A 27,302-nucleotide genomic window follows, 5' to 3' on the forward strand; every position below is an offset into this window, starting at 1 on the left:
TTTTTCTAAAGGGTCGGTCTCCCCCTTGTATTCAGTGATAGTCAAGTCCTGAAGTGCAGATGACGACCACAGCCCCTTTTGTATTCAGTAAGAGAGCAGTCTGTGAGAACTCCTCTCCTCTCTTTATTCTGTGAATGTTCACTCTCAGGTCCTGTTTGACGGCTTCACCCCTCCTGCTCTGTGTTGATCTACTCTTTGAACGGATTTGTTTATTGCATATGCAAACTGAAGTGTGAGCCTTATGCTCCTAATTCTTCTCACCCCACTAGCCTTGAGTACTGAACAGTCTTTATACCAGTGCTATCTTTCTAAAATTTGTGTTTTTTCTTCCTGCCTATAGTGTTCTTGATGACCTGTACGCCCCCTCTCTACATGGGACCAGAATATATCAAATATTTCAACGACAAGACCATTGATGTAAGTGCTTAACTGTGCCTCTAGGTGTGGAAGTCTTGCCTGTGCTGGGATGCATCTTTCTTGGTGTCTTATGCAGTGAAGATCTGGATCTGTGCATTTATCCACTACCTGTGAAACTTCGAAATGTTTTAGAATGACCAGGTTTTCACCCGTGCCTTTTGCTCCCTCCATCATGAGATAGGTTCCAGGTGATAACGATTCATGTAAGCTTTGATGGTTACTCCAGTCTAGGATACGCTCAAACCATCACTGTACCTGGCTGTGAACACGCGTGGTAGAGCTGTCCAGTAAAACATGGCCAGGCTCCCAAGGCCATTTAAAAACCGAGTAACTTTCTATAAACTCAGTGAATTCCACTAGTTAAAACATGCAAAACAAAAGTCATCAAAAGTCTGAGGTGATGTTGTTTGTTTTTCCCCCTCCTTGCTATTCTTCCCCTGTACAGTGCTCTTCTTAGGGGCTAATCAGTGGAATAGTTGTTGGGGTGGGTTATTGCTAATTTCTCTGTGTGGGTCTGATGATTCTTTCTCAGTCCTTATAATGTGGCTGAATGGAACTAAAAATATAGGCGTATTAGTGCATTTAGCAAGGTTCCAGCTCTCCCATCCTATGTGACATGACAGGTTCCCCGTTCCAAATGAACATGCCGTGAATTATTTCACCATCGTTGTTGGATGTTGACCGCAGACGTCTGTGTCTCATGATGATGTCAACTGTATACCCACAGAATCCCCCTTTATTATTACCATCTTCAGGTTCTGCTGTGTAATCCTGGGTTCATTGTGACTTTCTCCTCTGGTTTGAAATTTTATGAACATTACCGAGAATAGATTGATCTTCAACATTTCCAGATGGATTAAAATAAGCATCTTCATAGACCTACTAAAGGTATCAGAGGTCAAAAAGATGCTGAAGATTAGGACCGACACTACAGTATTTCTTTTTCATAGACTCTGCACATATAATAATAATAATAAAAATAATAATAATAATAATAATAATAAAAACATTTATTAAGCGCATGGTTACACAGAAGAACAGTGCGTCCCCGCCCTGTGAATGCATTCCGTCTGAACTCCAGAAAGAGCCCACCATAGAGGGGAGGAAACAACAAAAGGAACCTAATGCAACTAAACCTTGGGGAACAAATGGGTCTTCAATTTCAGCCTAAAACGCGATTCAGAAGGTTCCATCCGAAGTTCAATTGGAAGTTCATTCCAGTATTTGCTTGCTAGGAATCTAAAGGACCGACCTCCCATCCGTGCTCTTCGTATACGAGGGACCACCAGTTGCATGCTGCCTATAGATCTCAACAGCCGTTTGGGGCGATATATGGTCATCATGCTCTGGAGGTAAGTAGGGCCGCGGCCATGTGCGATGCGGTGGGTGATGCACAAGGTTTTAAACCGAATGCGTTCCTGCACGGGAAGCCAGTGCAAGATTTGAAGAGCACGCTTCCCAGATGACTTCCTAGGTAGTTTCAAAACCAACCTAGCCACCGCATTCTGGACACATTGGAGTTGGGTCAGGCCCTTTTTACTAAGGCCACAGAGTAGTGAGTTCCCATAATCTGTATATGAAGGTTTTCTACAGTGACTTTCTCTATGCTTTTTGACCATGTCTTTTAATTTAAGTTCTGGACAGACCACCCTTTGGGTTCTGCCCATAGTATGGCCGTTGATACCTGCTGGTGGATTTATTATTATTATTATTGGGCATTTATTAAGCGCCTGGTTACGCCACTGGCGTGTCCCCGCGCTATGACAAGTGGAGTGACTGTCCCCCCTCCTCCCAACCACGCTATCTACTGAAAAAGATAAGTTTTAAGTTTTTTCTAAACTGGATTTCGGAAGATTCAAGCCGAAGTTCCAATGGCAAATTATTCCAGCATTTGGGGGCAAGGTATCTGAAGGATCTGCCTCCCATGCGAGCTTTAGATATTCTGGGTACTTTTAACAGCCCGGTCTGCGAGGACCGGAGGCTGCGTGTAGGCTCATAGTAGGCTATTAGGCTCTGAAGCGGGAGAGGTGCCTTACCATTCAGAATACGGTTATTACATGGGAAGTGTAATTTGAGTCTCCCATGGGATCACAAAAAACACTTAGTGCAAGTATTGTATGGTTTTCAACCTTCAACCTCAAAACAAGTAAAATTCTGAAGAAAGGTGTCACATGGACCTGAGAGAACCTACTACCATCTCCAAAAGTCCTCGGATGCCAAGTTCAGCTCTCTGCCTCTAAATTAAATTAAACCTTTGGCACCAACATTTTTTGAAGCATGTCTGCATTGAAACTCTGTCATGGGCAACCACAAAGAAATTTCTTAATATTGTCCTTGGGTCACATGTTGTTACTCAATGTCCATGCCATAAAAGGCCAAGGGGAAAACCAAAAACCACAGACTGTCTTCTGCCAGTTCCTATTCAGTCATCCCAACGTACAGGAGTCCAAAAATGAAGTGAACGAAGAGAAGAGGAGTGGGAAGCGCTTCCCACCAGACTCTCCAGCTCCTTCTCTCCACGACCCCAGACAAGATATAGGATGTTCAAGAGCAGAATCGAACCCCGGTTCCCAAGTGTAACAAAAATATAGTGGGGAATGTTTTCACGACTCCGTCAACTGCTAAATATGTGACGCCGAGAGTGAAAAGAAAATGCAGAACATTGCCATGGAACACCTTGTACTTCATGAACATGAACGATCTGTTGCCCAGCTCCATTTGACAAGGAAAGCAAAAAATACCTAGACGCATGAAGGAAGAAAGTAGTAAATACAGCGACATGCTGAGGAATTGTCATTTTCTCAGCACTGTTTAGCAGGTACGGTCACCAGCGATGGAGAAGATATTGAGTAATTATTTCAATAGCATGACAAAAGCTACTCTGTTAAACAAGATGTGCTTGTATCAGATACTTATAACTAAGTACACAGATTGCCAGCCATTCTATCCATGTAGGCACCGATTTCCTCAGTCCTTATTATTTGCGCTCGCTTTCCCTAGAGGAAATAACAACGTTTTATTAAGTTTCTGGGGCTACTGCAATATTGGTGGCAAATCAAACCCATGTTAGCTCTAGACTTACTTGAACAAGCTGTGACTCGGCATCTAGCTCTCATTCACTTAGTTTGGCAGCCATGTTGTAACATGGTTTTGGACCTACTTATAGCTACTTGATGGCGGCCATCTTAGAGTGGGGTCGCTAGAGAAGGCTATCATTTAGATGTGAAAAAAGGTGAATTTAAACCACATATGAAAACATACGCGCAATTACCATCGACCCTTTCTTTTGGAGGCACTATACTAGATAAAGCTCACACTCTAGATATTTCAGAAAGCGAGTTGAGCCCGCTGAGTGCGCTATTAAACTTAAGTATAAGGTATGCCTCTTTTTTTAATCGAAGTTTATCATGGTCAATGGGTCTAGACTGTTGCAGAACATATAGAATTGACCACTTCAAGTCATTCTCAGTGTGTTTATTTTCAATGCAATGCTCCACCATAGGTGCTGTAAGCACTTTATTCTTGATTCTAGACTTATGTTGCGTTATGCGCATTCTCACTTGTTGTGTTGTCTTGCCTATGTAAATCTTATTACATGGGCAGATGACTACATACACAACATTTCATGTTTTACAATTTGAGAAACTTAAGTGTTTCCACTTAATATTCCCATGTTGGAATTCCTTCCCTTCCACAGTAGTCCCACAGGCCACGCATGTCCCACATTTATGATGTCCCTCAATGGGTTTCATTCCCCATTGAGACAATAGGTCACTCTTAGGTTTGGGTAATGCTATCTCGGCTCGGACAAGATGTTGTCCGATGCTCCTGTTCTTACGATACGCGAAAAGAGGACGGGGAAATGGACAGTCCAGGTTTTCTAGTAAGTGCCAATTTTTTAACACGGTTTGTCTGAATTTGTTTGTGTCAGGCCCAAATGTGGTGACACAGACCATGCGGTCTAGTTCAGCCTTTGATTTTGTTTGTAGCAAACATTCGCGTGGTGTACATCGTGCCCGCTTGAATGAGTTTTTAACAGTTTTTTCGGATAACCACGGCTTTCCATTTCGTGACAGAATGTGTCAGCGTGTCTTTCATACTCTGACAACTCCGTGCAGTTTCTCCTGATACGGAGCAGTTGGCCATAGGGCAAATTAGCCTTCAAGTTCCTGGGGTGGTCACTTTGGTGGTGCAGTATTGTGTTTTTATCAGTCTGCTTCTTGTACAAAGAGGAGACCAACTTCCCGTTTGAACATGTGATTTCCACATCCAGGAACGTCATTCTTGTGTCACTGATCTCAATAGAAAATGTAATGTCTGGATGTTTGGAATTAAGCCATCCATGAAATTTCATCAACTCCGTGTGGCTCCCCTGCCACAGGAGCCACACGTCGTCGATATATCGTAGCCATTGCTTAATGTGACTGCAATATGGGTTATCCTTTTCAATAAATTTCTTCTCATATTCTGCCATATACAATATGGCCATCTCAGGAGCATAGGGGCATCCCATAGCAGTCCCTTTGGTCTGCATAAAGAACTGCTCATTGAATCGGAAGTAATTTTTGCGCAACGCTATTTCTGCCAATTTGAGAATAAAGCTGGTAGGGACTCGATGTGGTCTTGCACGAGCTTCTAAATAAAGCTCAATTACTTCCAATGCCTCTCCCTGGGGTATTTGAGTACGTGACGTCCATTGTGTCTCTGAGATATGATTTAACAGAGCTAACAAAGGGCTTCAAGAAAAAATCAACATATTTCGCAAGTGGTTCCAGGCAGGAATCGCACCCAGAAACAATGGGTCGTCCTGGCGGCTCATTTAGACTTTTATGGATCTTGGGGAGGAAGTACAGGATTGGAGTCCTGGGATATTTTTTGATTAAAAATTCACCTTCTCTCACACCAACATAGCCTTCATCTAACCCTATTTTAACAGTATCTGCTATCAGTCCCTGAATATTTTTGATCGGATCTTCCTTTAGGGTTCTATACCAAACAGTGTTGCTCACCTGTGTATTGGCTTCAGCAAGATATTGTTCTCTTGGCCAAAGGACTACAGCTCCGCCTTTGTCGGCCTGTTTCACAACTATCGACGTATCACTCCTCAAGTCATGTAGTGCACTTCTCTGTCCTTTACTCATATTCTGTTGGAAATATTTTTTATTTCTCTCTAGTTTGTCAATTGAGGAAAGCATGATTTGTTCGAAGGCATAAACCTGTTTAGGAATTTTTTGACTAGGTATGAAGGCCGATTTATTACGTAACCCTGTAGTTTCTTTTTCAATCACAGGTGGCTGATTGGCAAAAAAGGCCCTCAGTCGAATTTTGCGACAAAATTCTATGGTCTCTAACTTCATTTGGGTAAAGTCTGTTTGTTGACGAGGTACAAATTTTAGTCCAAGATTTAGTACGGATTCCTCATTTTTTGTGAGTGTTTTGTCTGATAGATTGACTATTGTGGATGGCGCCTTTATGATTTGTAAAAATTCCTCCTTGTCCGCATCTCCCATGGCACCTTGAATCTGGTTTTTCCTTGCTGGTCCTTATCTAAAAAAGACACCTGCTTTTTATTTTGGTTTCCTCGCGTATCGGAGCCCGATGAGTCTGATGATGATGAGGTTTCGGAAAAGGTTTTAAACCTATATCGGGACCTCCCCTGATAATTACGCAATGCTCCCCTTGACTCAGGCTGAGTATAGTACTCGTCCTTCAGAAATGGATATGCTTTCTCGAGCGTGAATGCCTTGGAGTCTCTCTCGTATTGTGCGATTTTATTATTCAGTGTGTTATCTTTAAATGTAGAAATTTCTTTATTTATTTTTTCTAATAGCGCTTTAGCGTCAGAAATTGTGGGACTGTCTTTTATCGCCTGGGTTAGTGTTTCTATTTCCTCGAGTTCTTTTAAGCTGATTCTTTGAGCAGTTTCTATCGTATGGACCATCAGGTCCCTACTGCATTTCGTATTAATACAGCTAAATCCCTTTCTGTATTCAGTGTCCTTGGTAAAGATCACAGGGACATTCTTCACCTGTAACCCCCATGGAATAGTTCCACCTCTCAAATGTTTTAATAGAAAGTGCCCATGTAGTTCTGTCCGTAAGTGTTTCTTTCTCAGCCTTATTAGTTTGTCCGATTCGTTTTGCTGTTGAGCCGAAGTGCTCAAAGCAACATTCGAGAATGCAGAGGAAGCAATCAGATTCTGTATCCTTTCTTCACTAAACGATAAGGTGTCCTTCTCAGCCATTCCTTTTTGGAAGGATAGAATATCCCTCCTGTTTTAATCTTAAAGCCAGAAGGCAACCTGAATTAATCGTGTGCCCTTAAACTCTCGCGGGGGTGTCCCGCTCTAACGTTTGAAGAATGGGGGAGTCAGGTCCTGGGACGTGGGGCTAGCTAGCCCCACGTCCCAGGACCTGACTCCCCCATTCTTCAAATGTATCAGATACTTGGCGGAGAAGTTCTTATCGCTCACCAGTGCACTAGAAACACGGCAAATGCCTACTCTCTGTGGTAAGCGGCAAAGATCACCATCCTTGTATTTCCATTATAAAGAAATATTTGTCTGTAGTGCTGCTCATCCAATACTTGTGTGCTCCTGCGTTCGCAGTTGAAGACAAGTGTGTGTTATGGTAAATCCTATACTGGGCACTGTCCAGTCATCAAGTGTTGGATTTGGAATGTTGTGCTTTGTTCTTCTTTGAAGTCCTTGTTTCAGTTTTTGTCGTGCATCGACTGACCTATGAATGCATCCCCTAAAACCCACAGTATCTTGTGCATTTTGGGCACTGGGGAATGTGATAGCGGTTCACGCTGCAACTTCAGTTATTTTTTTGTTATCTCTGGTTTGGAGCTGTTTACAAGTGCTTCATGTTAGAAGTGTGCACTGGGAGAGAACTACTCAACCCCAAAGACTGGGAAACCGCACTGAAGCAGCTGCGGAATACCTTAAGGAGGGGAGTCATTCATGGAAGTCTCTCCTTTTCATTCAGATATGAAGCAGCGAGGTCGCATGATAATAACTGGAGTAGGAAGGTTGTGGTTTTCACAGCCCTTAAGGATTCTGCCCACATTGTAGCACACCATTGCATTAGTTAGATCGTCAAAGAGTCTTTACCAGGTGCATAGGCACTAGGCATGTTGCACAGTAATGAAACAATGACTCTACTGATTCCCCGAGGTGTCTTTGAATAGCAGTACGATGAGGCCCTCAGAACCGGAGTGCTCAGATACAAAACTGTCTAAACTTTTGTGTCTCTTTCTCGTCCTTATCGCCTGCACCTCGTTGCCTTCCTTTTTTGCCTTTTTGCATCTTTTTTCTCTGTATCACCGAAGACTCATTTTCCCCTACTTTTACCTGCACTTGTTTTGCTGCTGCCTGTTTCCCGCTTATCGCCTCCCAGCTGCTCCTTCAACTTTAACATCATGCCGCCCACCACACGCCATCCACCACCACGCAAACCAACCATTACAACATGCCTACCTCACAACAACTTGCCTGCCTCCTCCTCAGCACGTACTCCCTTTGCAAACACACCACCGAGATCTGGGACCTCATCACTTCCCTCATCCCAGATGTCTTCCTTACTGAAACCTGGCTTTCTCCCGCGCCTGCCTCCGACATCGTACAGCAACACCCAGCAAATTCAAGATTGCACACCCAGACCGCTCCAACATACCCGGAGGAGGGATCGATATCGCCCACAAAGAAAACATCCACTGCACCACTGAGACAGAAGACCCCATGGATCACCTGAATTTCAAACTCCAAACAGATGGAAAAACCACCGTCCGAGGCACCGTCGCTACAGACCACCTGGACCCAGCTTCTGTACCGTCATCCCGGACTTCATCGCCTCTCCCGCCTTTGACTCCAAACTCTACATCTACCGCAGAGATCTGAATTTCCACGTCACTGACACCACCACCAGCCTCCTCAGCAGCATGAATAACATCTGACTCACCCAAATTGTCACCAACACCACCCACATTGCAGGACATACACTGCACCCCACCCTCGCCTACAGCAACAGGGTCAAGTACAACCACGTGCTGGAACTCACCTGCACGGACAACTCAATCATATACTTCAACATCTCAAGGCCCTCTACCTCCATCACAGACCCACCCAGCGACCCCACCGCAGATGGAGAAAGTATCAGAGAGCCAATGGGCCGACACCCTCAACACATCATGCCCCAACACTGCACCAAATCTGGACCAAGATGTCAAAAACCTCAACTCCTGGATCACCAACTGTGCCGACATCATTGCTCCCATCAAGACCAGCAGACACAGGTGGTACACCAAGCAACTGATAGCAAAACTCAGCTGCAAGCAACTGGAAAGAAGATGGTTCGCAAGCAAGAACACCTCAGACAGAACCACCTTCAAGACCTCCTTCAACCCATACCACCTGCTACTGTCAATGTCATAGGAAACCTGGGCATAATCTTGGACAGCAAACGCACTGTGAAGTCCCAGATCAACACTGCCTCATCTGCCTGTTTGTCACATTGTGTATGTTACGAAAAGTCTTCAATTGGCTTTCCCTGAACTCCAGACATAACGTCACTCAGGCCCTGTTCACCAGCCGATTAGACCGGTGGATCACCCCACTTCTTGTGCAGAGACTCCATACCATATAGAACTCCGCCTAACTCACCCTTGACCTCCCCAGACGGACCCACATATCTCCCACCTCAGAAAACTCCACTTGCTTCCTATACAGAAGAGATGCCAATCCAAGCTGCTGATCCATGCCACCAGAGCACTGCACAACCAGGGGCCAGCCTACGCCAGCCACTGCCTGAACTTCCACCATCCTACCAGACAACTCCACTCTGCCTTCCTCTCACTCGCTCACATCCCTCGCTTCTACTGACACAACAGCGGATGGGCTCCTTCTCCTACCTCGCAGCGACATTCTGGAACAACCTTCCTCTGCAGGTAAGGGCCTCCACATCTCTACTGGAATGCCGGAGAGCACTTGAGGCCTCGCTTTTCAGTTGAGTCACCTGAACCATCATGACCTTCAAGTGCCTGGTTTCTCTCTCGGGTGATTAGTCTTGCTTTATTAATCCACTGATTGATTGATTGAAACACGCTTTAATTCAAGAACAGTCGATGATCCAGACAAGAGGTGTAAGGAGTTACTCTATTGGAAAAAGAATAGCGGTCGAAGGCATGAACAGGTGCAATGCAAGCTTGCTGGCTTTGCTAATATGGTGGTAGCAGTGGGAGGAGATTGAGGAAACGCTACAACACTAGAGCCACATTGGAAGAAAGTACCGGAGGCTAAGAATATTTCCACTGCAGGAATCCGCTGCACACTGGTTGCAGCAGATACTCCTTCTACGCATGATATTGTAGGATTCCGTCTCCGGGTAAAGCAACACCCAAGAGGGACACCTTTGGATGGGGAATGATCATAAATATCTCAAGTGCATCGGGGCCAGAGCGACTCTTACTGCTTGAAATGTTCTGCCAGGATTGCGTAGCACATAAATAGAGAAGCATTGACAAAGCTAATGGGTCTCGCTTTTGCAAGAGCTATACAACAATGTATTTTACCCATATGTTATGGAATGAATGTATATGCAGACCCTCCAGCATTTCCCGATTCGCAAAATAATTGCGAAATCAGCAGAGGATTACCGCAATATTTACCTTTTTGGTAGCGAAAAAGGTCTCCGACAGGCAGGAAAAGAAAATAGTACCTCTTATTGGCTGTACTTGCACACGTCACTACGTGGCACCGTACAGCTGTAATACCTGCCTGCTTCTTACTCTGAGGCCGACATTAGAGATTACGGAAGCGAAAAGTATGTCTCGTCAGTGGGCCCTGCCCTGTCCACTGACACGATTATAAACGTTAAGAGGCTGCATTCTCAGCTGCGCTTATCTCTCTCTTTTACCCCTCGCCCTGGCAGCATCTCTCCCTTGAAAGACTCCTTCCCACATCTCTTCTACCGCTGTCCCTTCGCTCTCTCCCCCTCCTTCCCTTTCAAGTTCCTATTTGCCCGTGGCATGAGAGGCGGGGGAGGGGATCGAGGAACGGAGGGTGTATACAGTTCTGTATGGGGCCACTTTTACTTTGCTGTCTCCGTTTCTTCGAAACATCAGGAGCTCTGTTGAAGCAAAGGGCCGGTGTTTATGCTTGAAATAATTACGTGTAACTAGTTGTAGCTGAAGGTTACATGAGTATCTCGAGGGGTAGCTGTGCAATACGATACCTGTTGTTGAGCGCCATTAATTGAATGGAAAGCGTGCTTTCTGTCACCACGCTGAGACCAGTTTTAAACAAGATATATTAATTGGTAATTTACTAACCACAGCGACTGGCTTCTACGTAGTTACCAAGAGCTGTGTACCATGAACATGCATGCCAGCAGACCTGGATTGGGCAGGAGACGCCCATTTTTTAAGCCCAAAAATATATATTTTTAACTGTCTGCTCCCTGTCATTTGCCTGAATGCACATCAAGGAGGAAAATAAAGCCGCCCCCACCTTATTTCTCTCTCAAAATCTCCCTCTTTCTATTTCAAAATGTTGGCATGTATGCAAGGGCCTGCCATGAGGGCTTACTGAGGGTGTCCCTGCTCTCTCAGCCTTAACTAGAAGATGGATCATCGGAGGGGCAGCTCTACTCTACGTGTCCTTTTTAGGTTTCGCATAGCGTTGCTCATGCCGTATACAGTATACTGGGGAAAGCTCCACCCACTTTTCGTCCATGATTTTCATTGGCTTTAATCAGAAATGCTGCATTCTGATTTGTTTCTGGCTTGTTTGTCCCTCCTCCTCATGGCCATGTCGTCATTTTAATCCTTCCATGGCTATCGGCCCTGTTACTTTACTAACTCTTTTCTTCCTATGCCCTCCATTCCCTCCCGCAGTCTGTAACTTTTCTGTCCACCCCCACCCCCCACTCCCGATCATGCCTTCTTGGAGGCAGGCACTTTTTTTTATAATGCAATAGGGCTCGCGTAATAAGAGTCCTATTGCATTTAGAAATGCTTGTTTTCTCTTCCGATTGGCTGGCCTGGTCGCGCACTTTATTTTGCCTGACCTGTCCAGCCGCTATATTACGCATGCGTCATCCAGCAGCCGCTAAACAGACGCTCCTGTGCATGCAGCACTAATTTTTTCCGCTCCCCGCCTGCCGTCAACAACTTAAAACAAGATGCAGATAGAAAACTGACCGAGTGGAGGAAGTGCACAAGTGCTCGGTTTTCTTGTTTTTATTTCGGTTTTGCAGTTGCTTGTTTTGTTGTTGGAGTTCTGTATAGAGAGAACTTGACACAAAGGTATCAGAACCCTTTACATGAGCACTAGTTGCATTACAGACGGACATATTCATTTTTAGGCACGTGGAGAAATACCTCTCCATCGCCCCCTCGGCTTTGAGGGTATTAGTCTGACTTCTGCGGCTGCCAGAAGGTGGACTGCTCTGTTCAGTGACCATGGGAGTTTGACAAAGTTCAGCATCTCTGAAAGGCCCAAAGGACGGGGCAAGGCCATTACATGGGAGGGGGCAACTCTTCAGGGGTCCCAAACCCTTCATATAGCCCCATTCCCCCAAAGGCCATTGAATGCAGTATAATCTTGCACTCTATGCTTGGTCACATAGAGGCACAATGTAACATTGACACAGGGCGGGGAGACGTAAACCCTTGCTTTTGGGAAGATGTGGCACTGTAAGGTGAACAGATGAGGGGTTCTCCCTTTCCCATCATAGCGGGGATGAGCGAATTGAATACTTTTCAGCTGCATGAGTAGTGTTGGGTGTCACAGTGGAATGCCTTGTTGTGTTATGTGTCTGTAGGAATGGACAGAAGCAGCAAAATGCCATTCGGGGCAGCACCCTATACTGAGTGCAGATTTTTAGCTTAAGTGTTTTAAACCATGCCCTTAATTACATCGACCACTTCCCTATGAGACCCCCAGTTTTTCATCCTACTTAAAGCCCTGCACACACCCCTCTGCTGTTACTTAATTGCGGACTTTATTCCAAACCTAAGTCACGTGCATATGGAGACAAGCAAAGTGGTATAGAAGAACACTCACTCTGGCCCTGAGGTAAACACTCCTCTTGGGCCCCAGGCGTAGAACATTCTGGATGGGTCCAGGAGGCAGCGGTGCCCCGGCAGAGGTGCATACATGGAGCCTTTGCCTCCTACTTTAGGGATTTTGATGCGGCCAGAGACCTAGCTACCTCGGAGGAGATACAAGCCTATCTGGACACGGTTCAGACTCCGAACCTAGAGGCAGAGGATATAGCAGATCTAGAAGCCGACATATCGGTGACCGAACTTAAGGAGGCGATTTCTAAATTGCGCCCTGGGAAGTCCCCGGGCCCGAACGGACTCACAGCGGAATTCTATAAGACAGGGGCAGACCTCCTGGCGGCCCACCTGTTAGCTCTGTTCAGAGACGCAGCTCAGGAGGGTGCCTTTCCACTGGATCTGAAACTGGCCACAATCATTCCTATCTATAAAACGGGGAAACACCCGAGGAGTGTGCTTCCTATCGCCCAATCTCACCTCCAACATAGAGGTTAAAATTCTGGCGACAATACTGGCCCTCCGATTACGCCGAGTAATTTCGGGACTGGTGCACCAAGATCAAACTGGTTTCTTGCTGGATCGGGCGACCCGACAGAACCTACGGCGGACCGATAATTGGCTTATGGAGGTACAGGACCGGGAGCACCCACATGTTTCTTTCTCTAGACGCAGAAAAAGCATTTGATGCTGTCCACTGGCCCTTTTTGCATTGAATTCAGTTCACTTTAAATATATGGTCACGGACCACCTTATCATTCCCGTTCTGTACCCAGGTCCGGACTGACCTTCTGGGTTACCCCATTATAATATAATGGCCTTTTTGGAGGCGGTCCTGGTCAAATTCGGCATTGGCCCCAAATTTAGGCACTGGGTGAGACTCCTGTATGCAGACCCACGTGCTCGGGTGAAAGCGAATGGGCTTATGTCAGAGGACTTCCCCATCAGAAGGGGAACCAGACAGGGATGTCCTCTATCACCCTTACTATTCACCCTCACCATTGAAATTGCGGCCTGTGAGATCAGACACACTAAGGAGATCCGGGGGTTCCAACTTACGCAGCTGGACCCAGTGGAAGAAAAGATCTCGCTCTACGCGGACGATATCCTGTTATGTTACTCACCCGGATAGCACGATCCCCACATTATTCAGTCTCCTGGGCAAATATGGCACCTTCTCGGGGTACACGATCAACTAGCATAAATCCATTCTGTATAGCCCCGACCTGAGGTAATATGGCCCCCTCTCCCAAGGGCTCACCTGGTTACGCAGCCGAGGTTCACGTACCTGGGGTCTATATAACCACTGACCGGAATCTCTCCTACCAAAAAAAATTCTGAGTAATAGCGAATTTTACACTGGACGCTCAACTTTGGAAAACGCTCCCCCTTACGATCCTTGGCCGAGCCACCATGTTTAAAATGATAACGCTACCTCGCTTCCTGTACGCCCTCCAAAATGAATACTTCCCTCTCCCCCGACAGACGTTCCAGAAGATAGCAGCAGAACTTCGTTCACTGCTATGGCTAGGGAAGCAACCGAGGATTGCGTTAAGTCGATCCTGACTGTTTTATTTATATGGGGGTGCGGGTAAGAGACGCCTCCTGCCGACCACGCAAATAACCATTGAGGTGTGGGACAGGGCGACTAAGATCATAGGATGGCGCGCGTAAACCGACAAAACAAACACTGATATGGAATTGCGCCTGGTTGAGGGAATTACACAAACTTAAGGGCTCTAGGGACTGGGACGACATTGGAATCTCCACCCTGGGGGATGTGGTGGCCAAGCGGATACTTAAAGTCTTCAGGGCTTTGGCGCGGGAGTTCGGGCTACACCCCACCCAAATTGTCAAGTACGCCCAATTCAGGCATGCATGGAGGGCGGAGACCGTACTCTGCCCCCCTGCTGTAATACGCTCCACTGGAGGGCCGCTTACTGCAAGAAAGGATAGACAATAAGACAGTATCTCTGGCGTACGGAACCCTGAACAATAATATGCATGAAAAGCTAGGAAAATTAAGAGAAACATGGGAACATAACTTAGGTGCGATGGACACAGTGGACTGGGAGGCCGCTCTGATGCATCATAGAGAGGTAGCGATCAAATCACGCCTCCGTCTCATCCAATACAAAATATTGCACAGGGTATACTTCGACAGGGCCCGACTCCACCGGATAGGCCGGGCAAGTGACCCCCAGTTGTCTGAGGTGTGGCCTCCCGCAGGGGGATTTCTTCCATACCATCTGGGACTGCCCCGTCATCCGCACATACTGGTGACAAATATTAGGAGAGTTAAATGAGGTGCTTGAGACTACACTCCCCCTAGACCCTAAACTCGTATTGTTGGGAATATCTCATGACGTTGACCTGTGTCGTCCACAACTTATCTTTGCCTTGTTTGCATTAGTGGTGGCAAAAAGGGATGTGGCTCGCGCATGGGGGGCAGCGCTTCCCCCACAGCTGGATGAATGGCGACGGGGATTAGACCCTTACATGGCAGCAGAGAGGGTCACATATACAGCAAGAGGATGCCCCCGGAAGTTCCGTAGGGTATGGGGGAAATGGAGGAAGTGTCATGGCCTGGACGGGGGTCTGGACACTTAATAGTAAAATGTGGGCCTTCTCGAGCCGTACTGTGTGCAGGGACGGTGTGCTAGGGGACGTGTGTATTAGACCTGGGGGGAAGACAGATGAAGAGGGGAGTAGACTCCCAAATATGTCACTGTCAGTAGAGCTGATTATTCGGTGGGCATATGTCATGGAGGAGGTGTTATGGAAGGCGGGTGGGAATGGGGGAGGGTGTTGGGCGCGGGAGTACCACGTTGGTTGTTTGGTTGAAAATGCAAATAAAAATATTTATTTAAAAAAAAAACTGATTTAAAGAAATTTATAAATATCTGCATTTTGTTCCGCCTCCAGATACATAATTATGGGATGCCGCTCATGCTTTTTTATCCCAGACATGTGTTCCTACGCCACGCTTCTGCCTTCTTGTCTGGCTCTCATAGAGATTCCTTGTGAGAATACTGCACCTCCGTCTGTGCCACACACTACCTGTTAGATGTAAGGGTGTAGCACTGAGCAAAGTACAGCATCACTGGGATGGTAGATGAAGGTTATGCAGGTAGACTCCACCTCTTATCTGAGTGGCTTTTTTAAATTTGGTTCTCCCGGTAATCGCACTCCTCTGGGCACTGAACATTATGGACACTACAATGAGGGACACAGGCCACTTCACTGGAATTGAATATAAACATCCGTCCAGCATTTATTAACAAGTCCTTTCTGGATTTCCAAACAGATCTTCTTTCAGGTACTCAGTACTCTTGACTCTAAATACTGTAGGTGAGCGAGCCAACAAATGAACAGCACATGAACCGGAGACAAGCCAAGGGGCTGGCTCGAATCTTAGTGCCTGAGCTTGAGGCGAGCATTGAAAATGCTTGCTGCGTATATCACTGAACAAAAATCTCATAAAGCATGATAAAGTCTCTCCAAAAGTCATAAATATTAAATAATGTTAAAACACCACTGACAAAGCCAAGAGATCATGCTTGGGCGAATCCTTTTGGCTTTGCCAATAATTCCTTAATGAGTTCCTAAGCTGCAGAAAAATGATATGAAGACATTTGTATCTCAGTTTCAAATGAGTGTATGCTACATTGTCCTGCTTATGTCTGTGTTCTTAATCACAAATGTTTCCTTCTAAAACACTAGTGAAGCTTCAGCTTAAGTCCTCTTACTTCCGGTGTGCTCACATATGGGTAGAGACACATCACTAAAAGACACCGGTGGGATGCAATGTTGCACAGGTTCTGGGCAGTTTTGCACAGGTATCAGCCTTTTTGTAGTCACAGTTGCACTCACCTGAAGAGGAGTGCAAACATCTTTCATTTGGCATGTGGTGATCTCAGCCCACTTAAATTAACCAAACATCCTTCCTTGCAGCTTGAAAGGTTTTGTTTGTTTGTTCAGCTGCTGTCAGCCGCCAAAGTAAACCGTGTGGCAAACATAAACTTGTCCATTCAATTACATTTAAATCACATTTAAAATGGTGTTTCAGAGAACTTTTACAATTTCAATGATTACTTAAAACAACAACTACATTTTGGGTAAAACAATACACAGTTCCTCCAAATCATGTAAACATTCACCTCTAAGTTAAGGCAAGGATATCTCTTTAGTAATGCGAGACCTTTTGGCTATGGCAATGCTTGTCTTAAAAGGTGATGGTATGTTTTAGTTCCCACAGAGATCAGATTAGCTTTTTGCTCTTTCACAGATGGCTCTAGAGAGAAGATGGGAATTCCTTACTCAATTTGAGCTGGTTATAAAGATGATATGGTTTCTATTCTGAACTAGTTCTGAAGAGGACGCTTTCTAAACTGACTTTTCATAACAGATTCTGCAAAGGGTCTTCTCTTTAGGGTCCACAAATGTAGGTCTAGTCTGGTCACCAAGTAACATGGATGTCTACCATATCGCTTGACGTGAACTCAACAAAGAATGAGTCGGCTACCTCAGTTGTAGCACTCCAAACTCGGATACAGAAATGGCACAATAACATGAGATTGTGAGGCTCCCTCCCATGTGGTAGACCGCTAGGCTTCAAACTGATTCTGTATTGATCGTGCAGCTCTGCATAAAGATAAATCTACAGGCAACAACAGTGAATTCAAGCTTTTTTGTATTCCTAATCAAATTCATGTCAAAGGGCTTGTCCTAGCTAACACTGACGGGGCAGCACTGGTTCAACTAGACTCCAGGAGCTTCCCCTCACCCCTTTAAAGGTGGTACTTCATGTCGCTGTGCAGTAGGATTTCTACCGGAATATTGAGCTCTTAATATGAGCTACCAAAGTATTGAGGTCTAAATATCGACACTGTAATATCATGAAGGTAAGTATAGACTTAATGTTCTTACCTTCACGTAGATGCTCCTTGGCGATACTTACACTTACGATATGTCGGTTTTTTGTGTTTTTATTTAGTTTTATACAGCTCCAACCTGACCCAAAGGTATCGGGTATCCGAGCGCTTTACATGGTCACCAGTCGTTTACACAAAGACACATTCATTTTTATTAGGCACGGGGTGAATACGTGATTTGCCCAGAATAACAGGATGTTGAGAGCCATTGCAGAGACTTGAACCCGGTTCCCCAGATTTGAGATCGACGGCCCTAGCCATTAAGCTACTTCCTCTCTTGGAATTAAGAATAGTAAATCTGTACTTAACTACATAGTTTGGCAGGAACCAATGGAAGTTCAAAACAACCTTCATCTGCAATGGCTCCCTCATTCAATACTAATCCCCCCTTAAAGCCTGCCATATCATCTTAGGAAGAGTCCACTCATACAAACCCTACTACCTCCCTCCTAAAATCACCGTCTATGCTGACCGTCTTACAGCTTGTAACTCCGGCAGGGCCAGCCTTACCTTCATTTGGCCCACACCTGTGGGATGACCTTTAATTACACTGTAGACTTACTCTATTCCTCTTGTATTCAAGAGCGGCATTAAGAACCGCCTCTTCATTCTCGCTCCCATCCAAGGACTGAACCTGTTCCACCTCCTTCCAGTTACTTCACTTTAATTGTTTCCGGCTCTTTATCCATTGTGAAATGTTTCTGCATGCCTCGGTGCCTTGCACAGTGTAATTTTGTGAACTGTGATCAGTGGTGATCTGTATGTCATTCGTTTGTTTCTCCCTGCGGCAGGAGGAGATTGATAAAGATCGGCGGGTGACCTGGCTCGTGGAGTTCTTTGCCAACTGGTCCTCGGAATGTCAGTCCTTCGCGCCTGTGTATGCGGACCTCTCCCTAAAGTAAGTCTGCTGCTTGTGCGGGACACGTGTGTGCTGCCTCTAAATCCCTTACCCTGTGGCTTGTGCCGTCCTGTAAAGTCACTTTCCCTCCTTAGCATTAAAGATTAATGTCACATTGTCATCTGAAACAAGGGTTGCATCACCCTTCTTTGGAGAAGGAATTTCTGCCTGTATTTTTCCTGATTGAGTAGTGAGAATCTATTCTGAGATTGGGCTTTGTCCCTCAGACAGAAGGATGTGATGTCACTTTCTCTCTAACCTAAGGCTTTCCATATCCCTCAAGTTAGGACTGTATCATCGTGTATTTTGCTGACTCAGCCTGTAGAGTGCAGCCTTCTGATGTCCCCTTCTCCCTTTTAGTGGCAGTGCTGCCCTGTGATGCCACTTTTTCCCTCTGTTGGCACAGCTGCCTTCAGACACCCCTTTCCTCTCTGGGGGCATTGCCGCCCTAGAGTGTCACTTCTTCCTTCAGACGGGGGTAGCCGTAGACCTGTGATCTCAGTCTTTCCTCGGATGGGAAAGACGTGTTGTCCTCCAGTGTCACTTCTATCTTTGTCTTGGAGGGGTGTGCTCTACCGTGATCTTCCTTGATCTCTGTTTATTTACGTTGTTGTTCTGCAGTGTCTATACTTCCCTCAGGCCGGAGGAATGTCTCATGCTGTTGTCTCTTCCTCCCTGGGGTTCGAGGTGATGCTGTCATCTGATGTCACTTCCACTTTGTGTGAAGTGCTCTCTTTCTCTCAAGTTTGATTGGGAGTGTTAAGTCTCTTCTTCGTTCAGATTGAAGAATGTCTTAGTCGCTGAAGACTTCCTCCATCTAAGAGGGAATAATGACAAAACTGCAGTTACGGGGAAAAAGAATGGATTGTAAAGGCATTTAAACATGTCCCTTATTAAATACAGTAGAGTAGACTTATTCCAGCAGATGTCTAGCTTTAGAGCAATGCGCTCTGAGGTCTGGATTGCACTCAAGAGAAAACCCAGACCTTCTACATAGAACACATGATCTACTGTATGCAGACTGCTGTGACGCCCCCCTTCACCTCCGGCTGACAGCCAGTCTCAGGGCAGCCGGCCCGGTTGAGATCTCTTGGTGCAGCTAACCACTGTCCTAACCTCGTGCGGTCTCCTCAGCCCAGTGTGTCAGACTATCGTACTATACATCTCGCCTGCTCCAGACACCTCATACCTGCCCCTCTAGCCTCTTCACATCCCAGGCTATCACAGGACCCTGCTGGGTCAGGCCTCCTCTACACATTTGTATGGAGCTGACTGCTCATCACTCTGAGCCTTGATAGACCAGGGTCTATCCATGTATGGAAGAGGCTCATTTGCAAACTCGTTGCCATCCTCCTTGGCTGAATGGGAGAATGTGTCTTCCACAGTCTCTTTACCCTGCGGAGATATAATAATTGTAACCATGTCAGGTATTTGTTGTAGAACGATAGCAAGATGGTGTCCTGGATTCCATACTCGTTAACTCTTAAACGTCTTCTGTATTATATGCATGTTCTATCGTTTAAAGCACGTTAGTGGTGGTTCTCTGATTTCTTGGGACAAAAGTGTTCCAAGTTTGTTTCTGGAATCTGTTCCTTGACTACACAAGGAATATTGCATTTAGCATGTTTTCTGTGAAGCCCCATTGCGGTGTTTTTGGAACGGGGAGGAGGAAAGCAGGCCCAACTTCACCACGTCTTCTTCTCCTCAGGTACAACTGTGCTGGTCTGAAATTCGGGAAAGTGGACATTGGACGCTACTCTGATGTCAGCACCAGGTAATGGATTCTGCTGCTCAGTGTATTTTCCATATTTTTTCTCCTCTCTTCCTCTCTCTACTCAGACCTCCTCTCTCCCTTATTTTTGCTCAGGTCTCTACCTGTAGCCTCACATTCTACTCTTTCATATTCCCCCACTTAAGTCTTCTCCCTATCTCTTCCCATCTCCTCTGCTGTGTGTGTGTGTGTGTCCTGTTTGGTCTCCCCTTCTTTACCTATATCTTCTGTACTTCTTCCCTCTCATCTTGTGTCTCATTGCTACTGTGGTTTCTCTCATCTTCTCCTTATCTTCTTTTCTTATCAGCATCTTCTGCAAAACTTTGCCAACTCATCTGTCGTCTTATCTCTTCTTTGTTTCTCCACCAGTTTGTCCTTTACTGTCCTATCCTAAACTCTCATGTTTTCTCTTTCCTCTCTTTTTTATTTGAAATTGAATACTTTCCTCTTCTGCTAAACCCCTGTGCCTCTGTTCTGTCTGTATTGTTACTCTGTTTGGTGAAGCGCTGGGATGCTCTAGGGTGACAACGCGCTATACGAAACCGTTTTAATAATAATAATAATAATTTATTTTATTTTAAAAGTTTAATATAGCGCTGGCTAGACCCGGAGGTATCAGAGCGCTTTACATGAGCATCAGATCATAGTTACAGGTTACATCGTTACAAAGGTTACACAGTTCTTCGAGCATGGCAACATAGTTACTTGTAAGTTCGAGATAAACAATAAGCACAAATACGTAAGGGGAAAAGAAGGCAAGGTGAGAGATTCAGGGGGGGGTTGGAGTAGGGGAAATAGACAGATAATGAAGGTGGGAAAGAGGAGGGGAGGGTGAGAGTCACAGCAAAGGGAGAAGAGGGGAAGGGTGCAAGGACACAAACCGGTAGACGAGTCAAGGCAACGTCCAAAGTCCAGTAAGCTGTGATCCCAGGGGAAGTGGTATCCCTTCCCTATCTCTATTGCGAGAGGCTCCCTTTACGCAGTGGACTCTCTCAGAGAGGTCTCTGAGACTCCCAAGCCCTACATACTGGATCCTTCCCCCAAAAGTGGAGAGGGAGTGCTTTGGCAAAGGGTGCCATACCATACCTCAAGTGTGAGTGGCTCCCTTGGCGCAGTGGACTCACTCAGCGGGTTCGCTGAGACTCCAGAGTATAAATATTGGATCTTTCCCCAACAAGGGGAGAAGGAGTGCTTAGTCAAAGGGCACAAAGGACAGGGGGTAGGCAGAGTAGCAGGCAAGGGGAGAGATTCAGGGGAGAGAGGATAGGAGCTAGGGAAGAGACAATAAGGAGAGACGAAAAGAAGTCTGCCTGAAGACCGACTGGGTAGGTGACGACCAAGGAGGGAATCCAAGGCCCATCTCCCCTATAGCTAAACCAAGTAGCTCCATCAGGCATCAGACAAAATAGTTCAGTCTCAAAAACATTGAGAGAGGGGGGAGGGAGAGACATAAATAGAGGGAGGAACCTCACGGTTTTGGGGGACCTAAATTTTCATTTAGATGACCTCGGCTCGAAGGATGCCCTCTCTTTAGTGGACCTCATGACCGCCTGTAGCCTTCACCAGCTGGTAAACAGCTCCACCCATCTGGCCGGCCACATTTTAGACGGGGTGTTCTCCAACGATCCCAGACTCTCTATGAGCCCTCCCATCCCCCTGGTATGGTCTGACCATCTGGCGGAACTCCCCCCCCCCCCCCTTCCCTATGCCATGGGTTCAGGAACAAGGAACTCAAACGAAACTATAGGGGTATCACTAACGACTCTCTCACCCCCCTTGTAGCTCAGACCTCCACTTTAGCTGCTAAGGATGCCAGCGATGCTGCGCTGGAGTTTGCAAACTCTATCTCCAGAGCAGTAGATCTTCTGGCTCCTGCCTCCTACTGCTATTCAGCGAGGCGGAAACCACCAGCCCCCTGGTTTACTGAGTCTCTTAGGCTCTTAAGGCAGAGTTGTAGGAGGCAGGAGAGGTTATGGCGGACAACCTGGAACCCCAAAGATCGAGAAAAACACACGCTTTTGCTGGTAGACTGTTAGACGGGGACCTGGAGGGTCGGCCGAGGACAGGGGGAGAGGCTTCCAGTGAGGGCCGTCTCCAGCGATCGTACAGACTAGTAACTCCCACCCCACAGATAGACACCACACAAGGATGAGGTCAACACTCTTTATATATGATTCTCGAAGCAAGGTTATCAGCGATACAGTGAGGTCGGGACACGAGGGTCCTTCAAATTCTAGTCTCTGACAGGGAAAGGGGTAGCAGGACAGTCTTGGTACCGGTCCGGTACGGGGGTGGCAAGATGGGTAGCTCACAATCCTCGAGCTCGGAGTTCTGGAAGGTCGGGCCGCGGCAGCGCCAGCAGGCTAGGATGATAAGTCTCGTTTGAGAAAGGCCGCGGCGGCACCAGCAGGCAGGAACGATGGTTCACAAGGATGGGCCGCGGCAGCGCCAGCAGGTCCCGACGAAGGTGTAGGTTGCAGAGGGCCGCGGCAGCGCCAGCAGGCAGGAACGATGATTCACAAGGTAGGGCTGCGGCAGCGCCAGCAGTCCGTCAAGGATGAGTTCTTCAAGGTGTCTCTCGACTCCAGGATACAACTGCCTTCCTGCTCTGGAGCTGCCCCAGTTATAGGTCTGGTCTCCTTTGATGTCCGGACCATCGCGCTTGGAGGTCGGGAGGTCCGGGATGAGAGAGTCCAGACACCCAGCAGGGGGGTGGAGCCAGCGCCCGGGGAGGCCGGGGGCGATCGGCACCTGGCGGGGGAGAGCCATCGACACTCCCTTCTCCCATTGACCTGCCAAGTGGTCTCCTCACCTCCCGGGTGGATGGTGGTGCCTCGATGTCGGGGCCTGGCCTGGCCCAGGGTTGGGGTCGAGCTGAGGCCACGCGGCCTCGTGGTGCAGGGTCCAAGATGGCGGCTGGGCCGGGGCAATGGTGCTGACGGAGGCCCGGGTCAGCCGATGCTGGGGTGTTCGGGAGCAGGTGTCCCGTTGGGGACGGGTTGCTTCGGTGGGTTGCAGGGATGGTGCTTTCTGGAGACACCGGGCGAGCCGGCGTCCGAGTCTTCTCATGCGGGGAGGGAGCGGGCCTTTCACGCGGCCTGTCCAACATGCGTCCCCCCCAGCTGAAGGCAGGGAGAGTCACCCATCCTCTTGGGTACTCTCCTCGCCGAGGCGGAAAAAGCGCGACAGGCCGTCCGCGTTGGCGTGGTCCTGGCCAGGTCGATGCTCCACAGTGAAGTCCATCCCCTGCAAGGAGATGGACCATCGCAGCAGTTTTGGGTTCTCCCCCCGCATTTGCATCAGCCATTGCAGGGGTCGGTGGTCTGTCTGTACCCTGAAATGGGTACCGAAGAGGTAGGGCCGGAGTTTCTTGAGGGCCCATACTACTGCGAAGGCCTCCCGCTCGATGGTGCTCCAGCGCTGTTCTCGGGCTAGCAGGCGTCGGCTGATGAAGGCCACTGGCTGGTCGACTCCCTCGGCGTTTAGTTGAGAGAGGACTGTCCCAATGCCATGATCTGAGGCGTCTGTCTGGACTATGAATTCCCGGCTGTAGTCGGGGGCCTGGAGCACGGGGGCGGTGCACATGGCGGTCTTCAACTTCTCGAAGGCCGTTTGACAGTCCGAAGTCCAGTTGACGATTTTGGGGTTTTTCTTGGATGTTAGTTCTGTGAGGGGCCCCACAATGCTGCCATAGTCTTTTACAAACCGCCGGTAGTATCCGGTGAGCCCTAGGAAGGACCGGACCTCGGTCTGGGTGACAGGTGGTTGCCAGGACTGGATGGCAGCGATCTTGAGCTGAAGGGGGGCCACCAGACCGCTCCCCACTTGGTGTCCGAGGTAGGTCACGGACCCCTGGCCAATCTGACATTTGCTGGCTTTGACAGTGAGGCCAGCCTGCTGGAGGGCGTGCAGGACTTCTCGGAGGTGGTGAAGGTGGTCCGCCCAGTGGCGACTGTACACAGCGATATCGTCCAGGTAGGCGGCGCTGAATTCTTCGAGGCCCGCCAGTACCTGGTTCACGAGTCGTTGGAAGGTAGCTGGAGCGTTTTTCATGCCGAATGGCATCACTTTGAAGTGGTAGTGGCCATCCGGGGTAGAGAAGGCGGATCGTTCTTGGGCTCTGGGGGTGAGGCCGATTTGCCAGTAGCCCGCTGTTAGATCGAAGATGCTCAGGTAGCGGGCAGCCCCCATGCGGTCAATCAGTTCATCCGCCCGGGGGATGGGGCGAGCGTCGGTTCTGGTAACAGCGTTCAGGCCCCGATAGTCTACGCAGAACCGGAGCTCGGGGGCAACGCCCGGGGCGGCAGCCTTGGGGACCAGTACGACTGGGCTGGCCCAGGGGCTGTCGGATGGCTCGATCACTCCTAGGGCCAGCATCTTAGTGACTTCGTCCTGGATGCAGGTGCGCACCCGATCTGGCACTCGGTACGCCCTGTGTTGAATGGGTGGACTATCCCCGGTGTCCACATCGTGAAGGCACCAGGGGGTGACCCCGGGGGTGAGGGAGAACAGGCCCGCAAATTGTAGCAGGAGAGCCCGACAGTCTTGGCGTTGTTCCGTGGACAAGGCATCGGAGAGTCTGACCCCTTCCACTGAGCCATCTTTTTCGCGGGTCCTCAGTAGGTCAGGGAGGGGCTCGGAGTCTTCTTCCGTCCCACTATCGGTAGCCATCAGTAGGCTGAGCTCCGAACGTACGAAGTGGGGTTTGAGTCTGTTGGCGTGGAGGACTCGCAGGGGGTTCCGGGAGGACTCCATGTCTATTAGGTAGGTGACAGGGCCCTTGCGCTCTATCACTTTGAAGGGTCCTGTCCATTTGTCCTGCAGGGCACAGGGTTCGACTGGGGCCATCACCCACACTTGCTGGCCTGGTTCGAACTCGATGGAGGAGGCATGCTGATCGTACCATTTCTTCATGTCTTCCTGACTGGCCTCAAGGTTGGCTTTGGCGAGTTCCCTGAATCGCCGGGTCTGGTTGCGGAGGGTCAAGAGATACTTATAGACGTCTGGAGGGGTCTTCTGGGGGGCCATCTCCCATCCTTCCTTGACCAGGCTGAGGGGGCCCCGGACGGGGTGTCCGTACAGGAGCTCAAAGGGACTGAAGCCGAGGGATTTCTGAGGAACTTCTCGATAGGCGAAGAGGAGGCACGGGAGCAGTACGTCCCATTGGCGTCGTAGGGGTTCTTCCAGGCCCATGATCATTCCCTTGAGAGTGCGGTTAAACCGCTCGACCAGTCCATTTCCTTGCGGGTGATAAGGGGTCGTGAACCGGTAGGTGACCCCGCGCTGTTGCCAGAGAGACCTCATGTACTTTGAGATAAAGTTCGTGCCCCTGTCGCTGACGACTTCCCGGGGGAAGCCCACTCGAGAGAAGATCCCCATCAGGGCTCAGCCTACCACGGGTGCTGTCACTGTCCGAAGAGGTATGGCCTCGGGATAGCGGGTGGCGTGGTCCACCAGGACTAGGATGAACCGGTGCCCCTGGGCCGTTCGAGGGTCTAGGGGCCCCACAATGTCTATTCCGACCCGCTCGAACGGGGTAGTGACGACGGGAAAGGGTTGCAAGGGTGCTCTGATCTTTCGGCCGCTCTTCCCACTGGCCTGGCAGGTAGGGCAGGCCCGGCAGTGGTTGGAGACATCATTACGCATTTTGGGCCAGTAGAAGTGAGTCACCAGGCGGTTGTAGGTTTTGTCTTGCCCCAGGTGCCCAGCAAGAGGGACATCGTGTGCCAAGTTCAAAAGGAAGTCTCTGAAGCGGAGGGGCACCACCAGCACTCGACTGCCCCCAGCTCAGCAATTCTTTGCTCACTGTAGAGCAGGTCATTGTCCCAATAAATCCAGTGGGCCCCTGCGGGGTCTCCTGCGCTCTGGGCGAGGGCTTGCTGCCGGAGTCCCTCGAGGGAGGGACAGGTCCTCTGCTCTTGTCGGAACTGCTCCTGGGTGGGACCACCCTCTTGCCGCCACTGGGCCAGTTCGGGAAGGTCCTGGAGTTGAACGGGCCCTTCTTCGGTCTGCTCTGGGGGATTGGCGCTTAGGGCGGCTCCCTCCGGGACGATCGGGGGAGGAGGTTCTGGCCATTCTGGTTCTTCGGGACTGGAGATGGCATGGGCGGCCATGGACCGGGTCGGTATGCAGGCCCATTCAGGGAGGCCCAACATCCCCTGGTGCTCTCTTCTTTCAACGGCTGCCCAGGGGGAACTTTCGAGGTCGTTCCCCAGGAGGCAGTCCACTGGGGCATCATCGCGGACAGTCACCTTCAGCATTCCGGACACTCCTCCCCACTCGAAGGGGACGCAGGCCATCCGACACAGGCTTTCGGAGTTGTCGGCTGACCGGCCGGGGCACAGGACGTTCGGCAAGATCTGCTCCGGGGTCACCAGATGACAGCGGACTGCCGTCACACTGGCCCCGGTGTCACGTAGGGCTTCAGCCTGGCGCCCATTAATGTTGACCCACCTGCTGTATTTCCGCGTATTGGCGGGTAGGGGAGCCCGCGGAATCATGTCTCTTTCCCCTAGGCAGACCAGGGACATTGCGGCTGGTTCCCACTCGGGCTGGTCGGCCTCGTACTCCTCGGCGTCTTCTGGGGTTGGCTCCTCTCCCAGGGCGGCGGCAGTGACCTGGCGTGGCATAGGGTTCTGGTTCTTTGGGCAATTAGGGTCGTTGGCGTAGTGGCCGGGTCGCTGGCATCGGTGGCAAGTAACGTTGGCTCGGAACCCTGGACGCATCGGGGGGTTTCCCCTGCCGGCCGGGGGCGGGGCGCTGCTGGCGGGAGCCATCGGAACGGCGTCTCTGCCCCGACCCTGGCCTGCTCCTCCCCCTCGGGGGCGATGGGGTCCTTGGTTGGTTCTGTTTGGGTCGCTGGGGCCGTTTCGGCCAACTCGGGTGCTTTCCCATTGGTCAGCTTCGGCGGCGAGTTGCCGAGGTTCAGTTAATTTACTGTCGAGGAGGTGCTGCCTGAGCTCGACGAAGCAGTTGTTAGAGAGGTGCTCCCACACAATAAGGTCAAAGAGTTGTTAGTACGTGGTCACCTTGCTTCCCTTGATCCACCCTTCGAACGCTCTGCTGAAAAAGTTCACGTACTCCACCCAAGTTGTACCCGGGATCCGTTTGCAGTCGCGGAACCGCTGGCGGTACATCTCGGGCGTGAGGCCGTATCGAGTGAGAAGGGCAGCTTTCATGTGGTCGTAGGTCATCTGATGGTCCGGGAGTTGCAGCAGGGCGT

At 49.0% G+C, this 27,302-nt stretch overlaps 1 protein-coding gene across 1 annotated transcript in view; it reads left to right on the top strand.

Annotated features, from left to right (window-relative positions):
• TMX2 (thioredoxin related transmembrane protein 2) overlaps positions 1 to 27,302 on the top strand; it is a 55,227-nt gene that overhangs the window by 16,397 nt on the left and 11,528 nt on the right. Inside the window, exons 4-6 of the mRNA XM_086953381.1 lie at positions 341 to 417; positions 18,203 to 18,309; positions 20,018 to 20,083. Coding sequence (XP_086809507.1) covers positions 341 to 417; positions 18,203 to 18,309; positions 20,018 to 20,083 — 250 coding nt within the window. The remainder of the gene's footprint in view (positions 1 to 340; positions 418 to 18,202; positions 18,310 to 20,017; positions 20,084 to 27,302) is intronic.

This window comes from Lissotriton vulgaris, chromosome 1_2, assembly GCF_964263255.1.
Source record: "Lissotriton vulgaris chromosome 1_2, aLisVul1.2, whole genome shotgun sequence".
Taxonomy (NCBI): Eukaryota; Metazoa; Chordata; class Amphibia; order Caudata; family Salamandridae; genus Lissotriton; species Lissotriton vulgaris.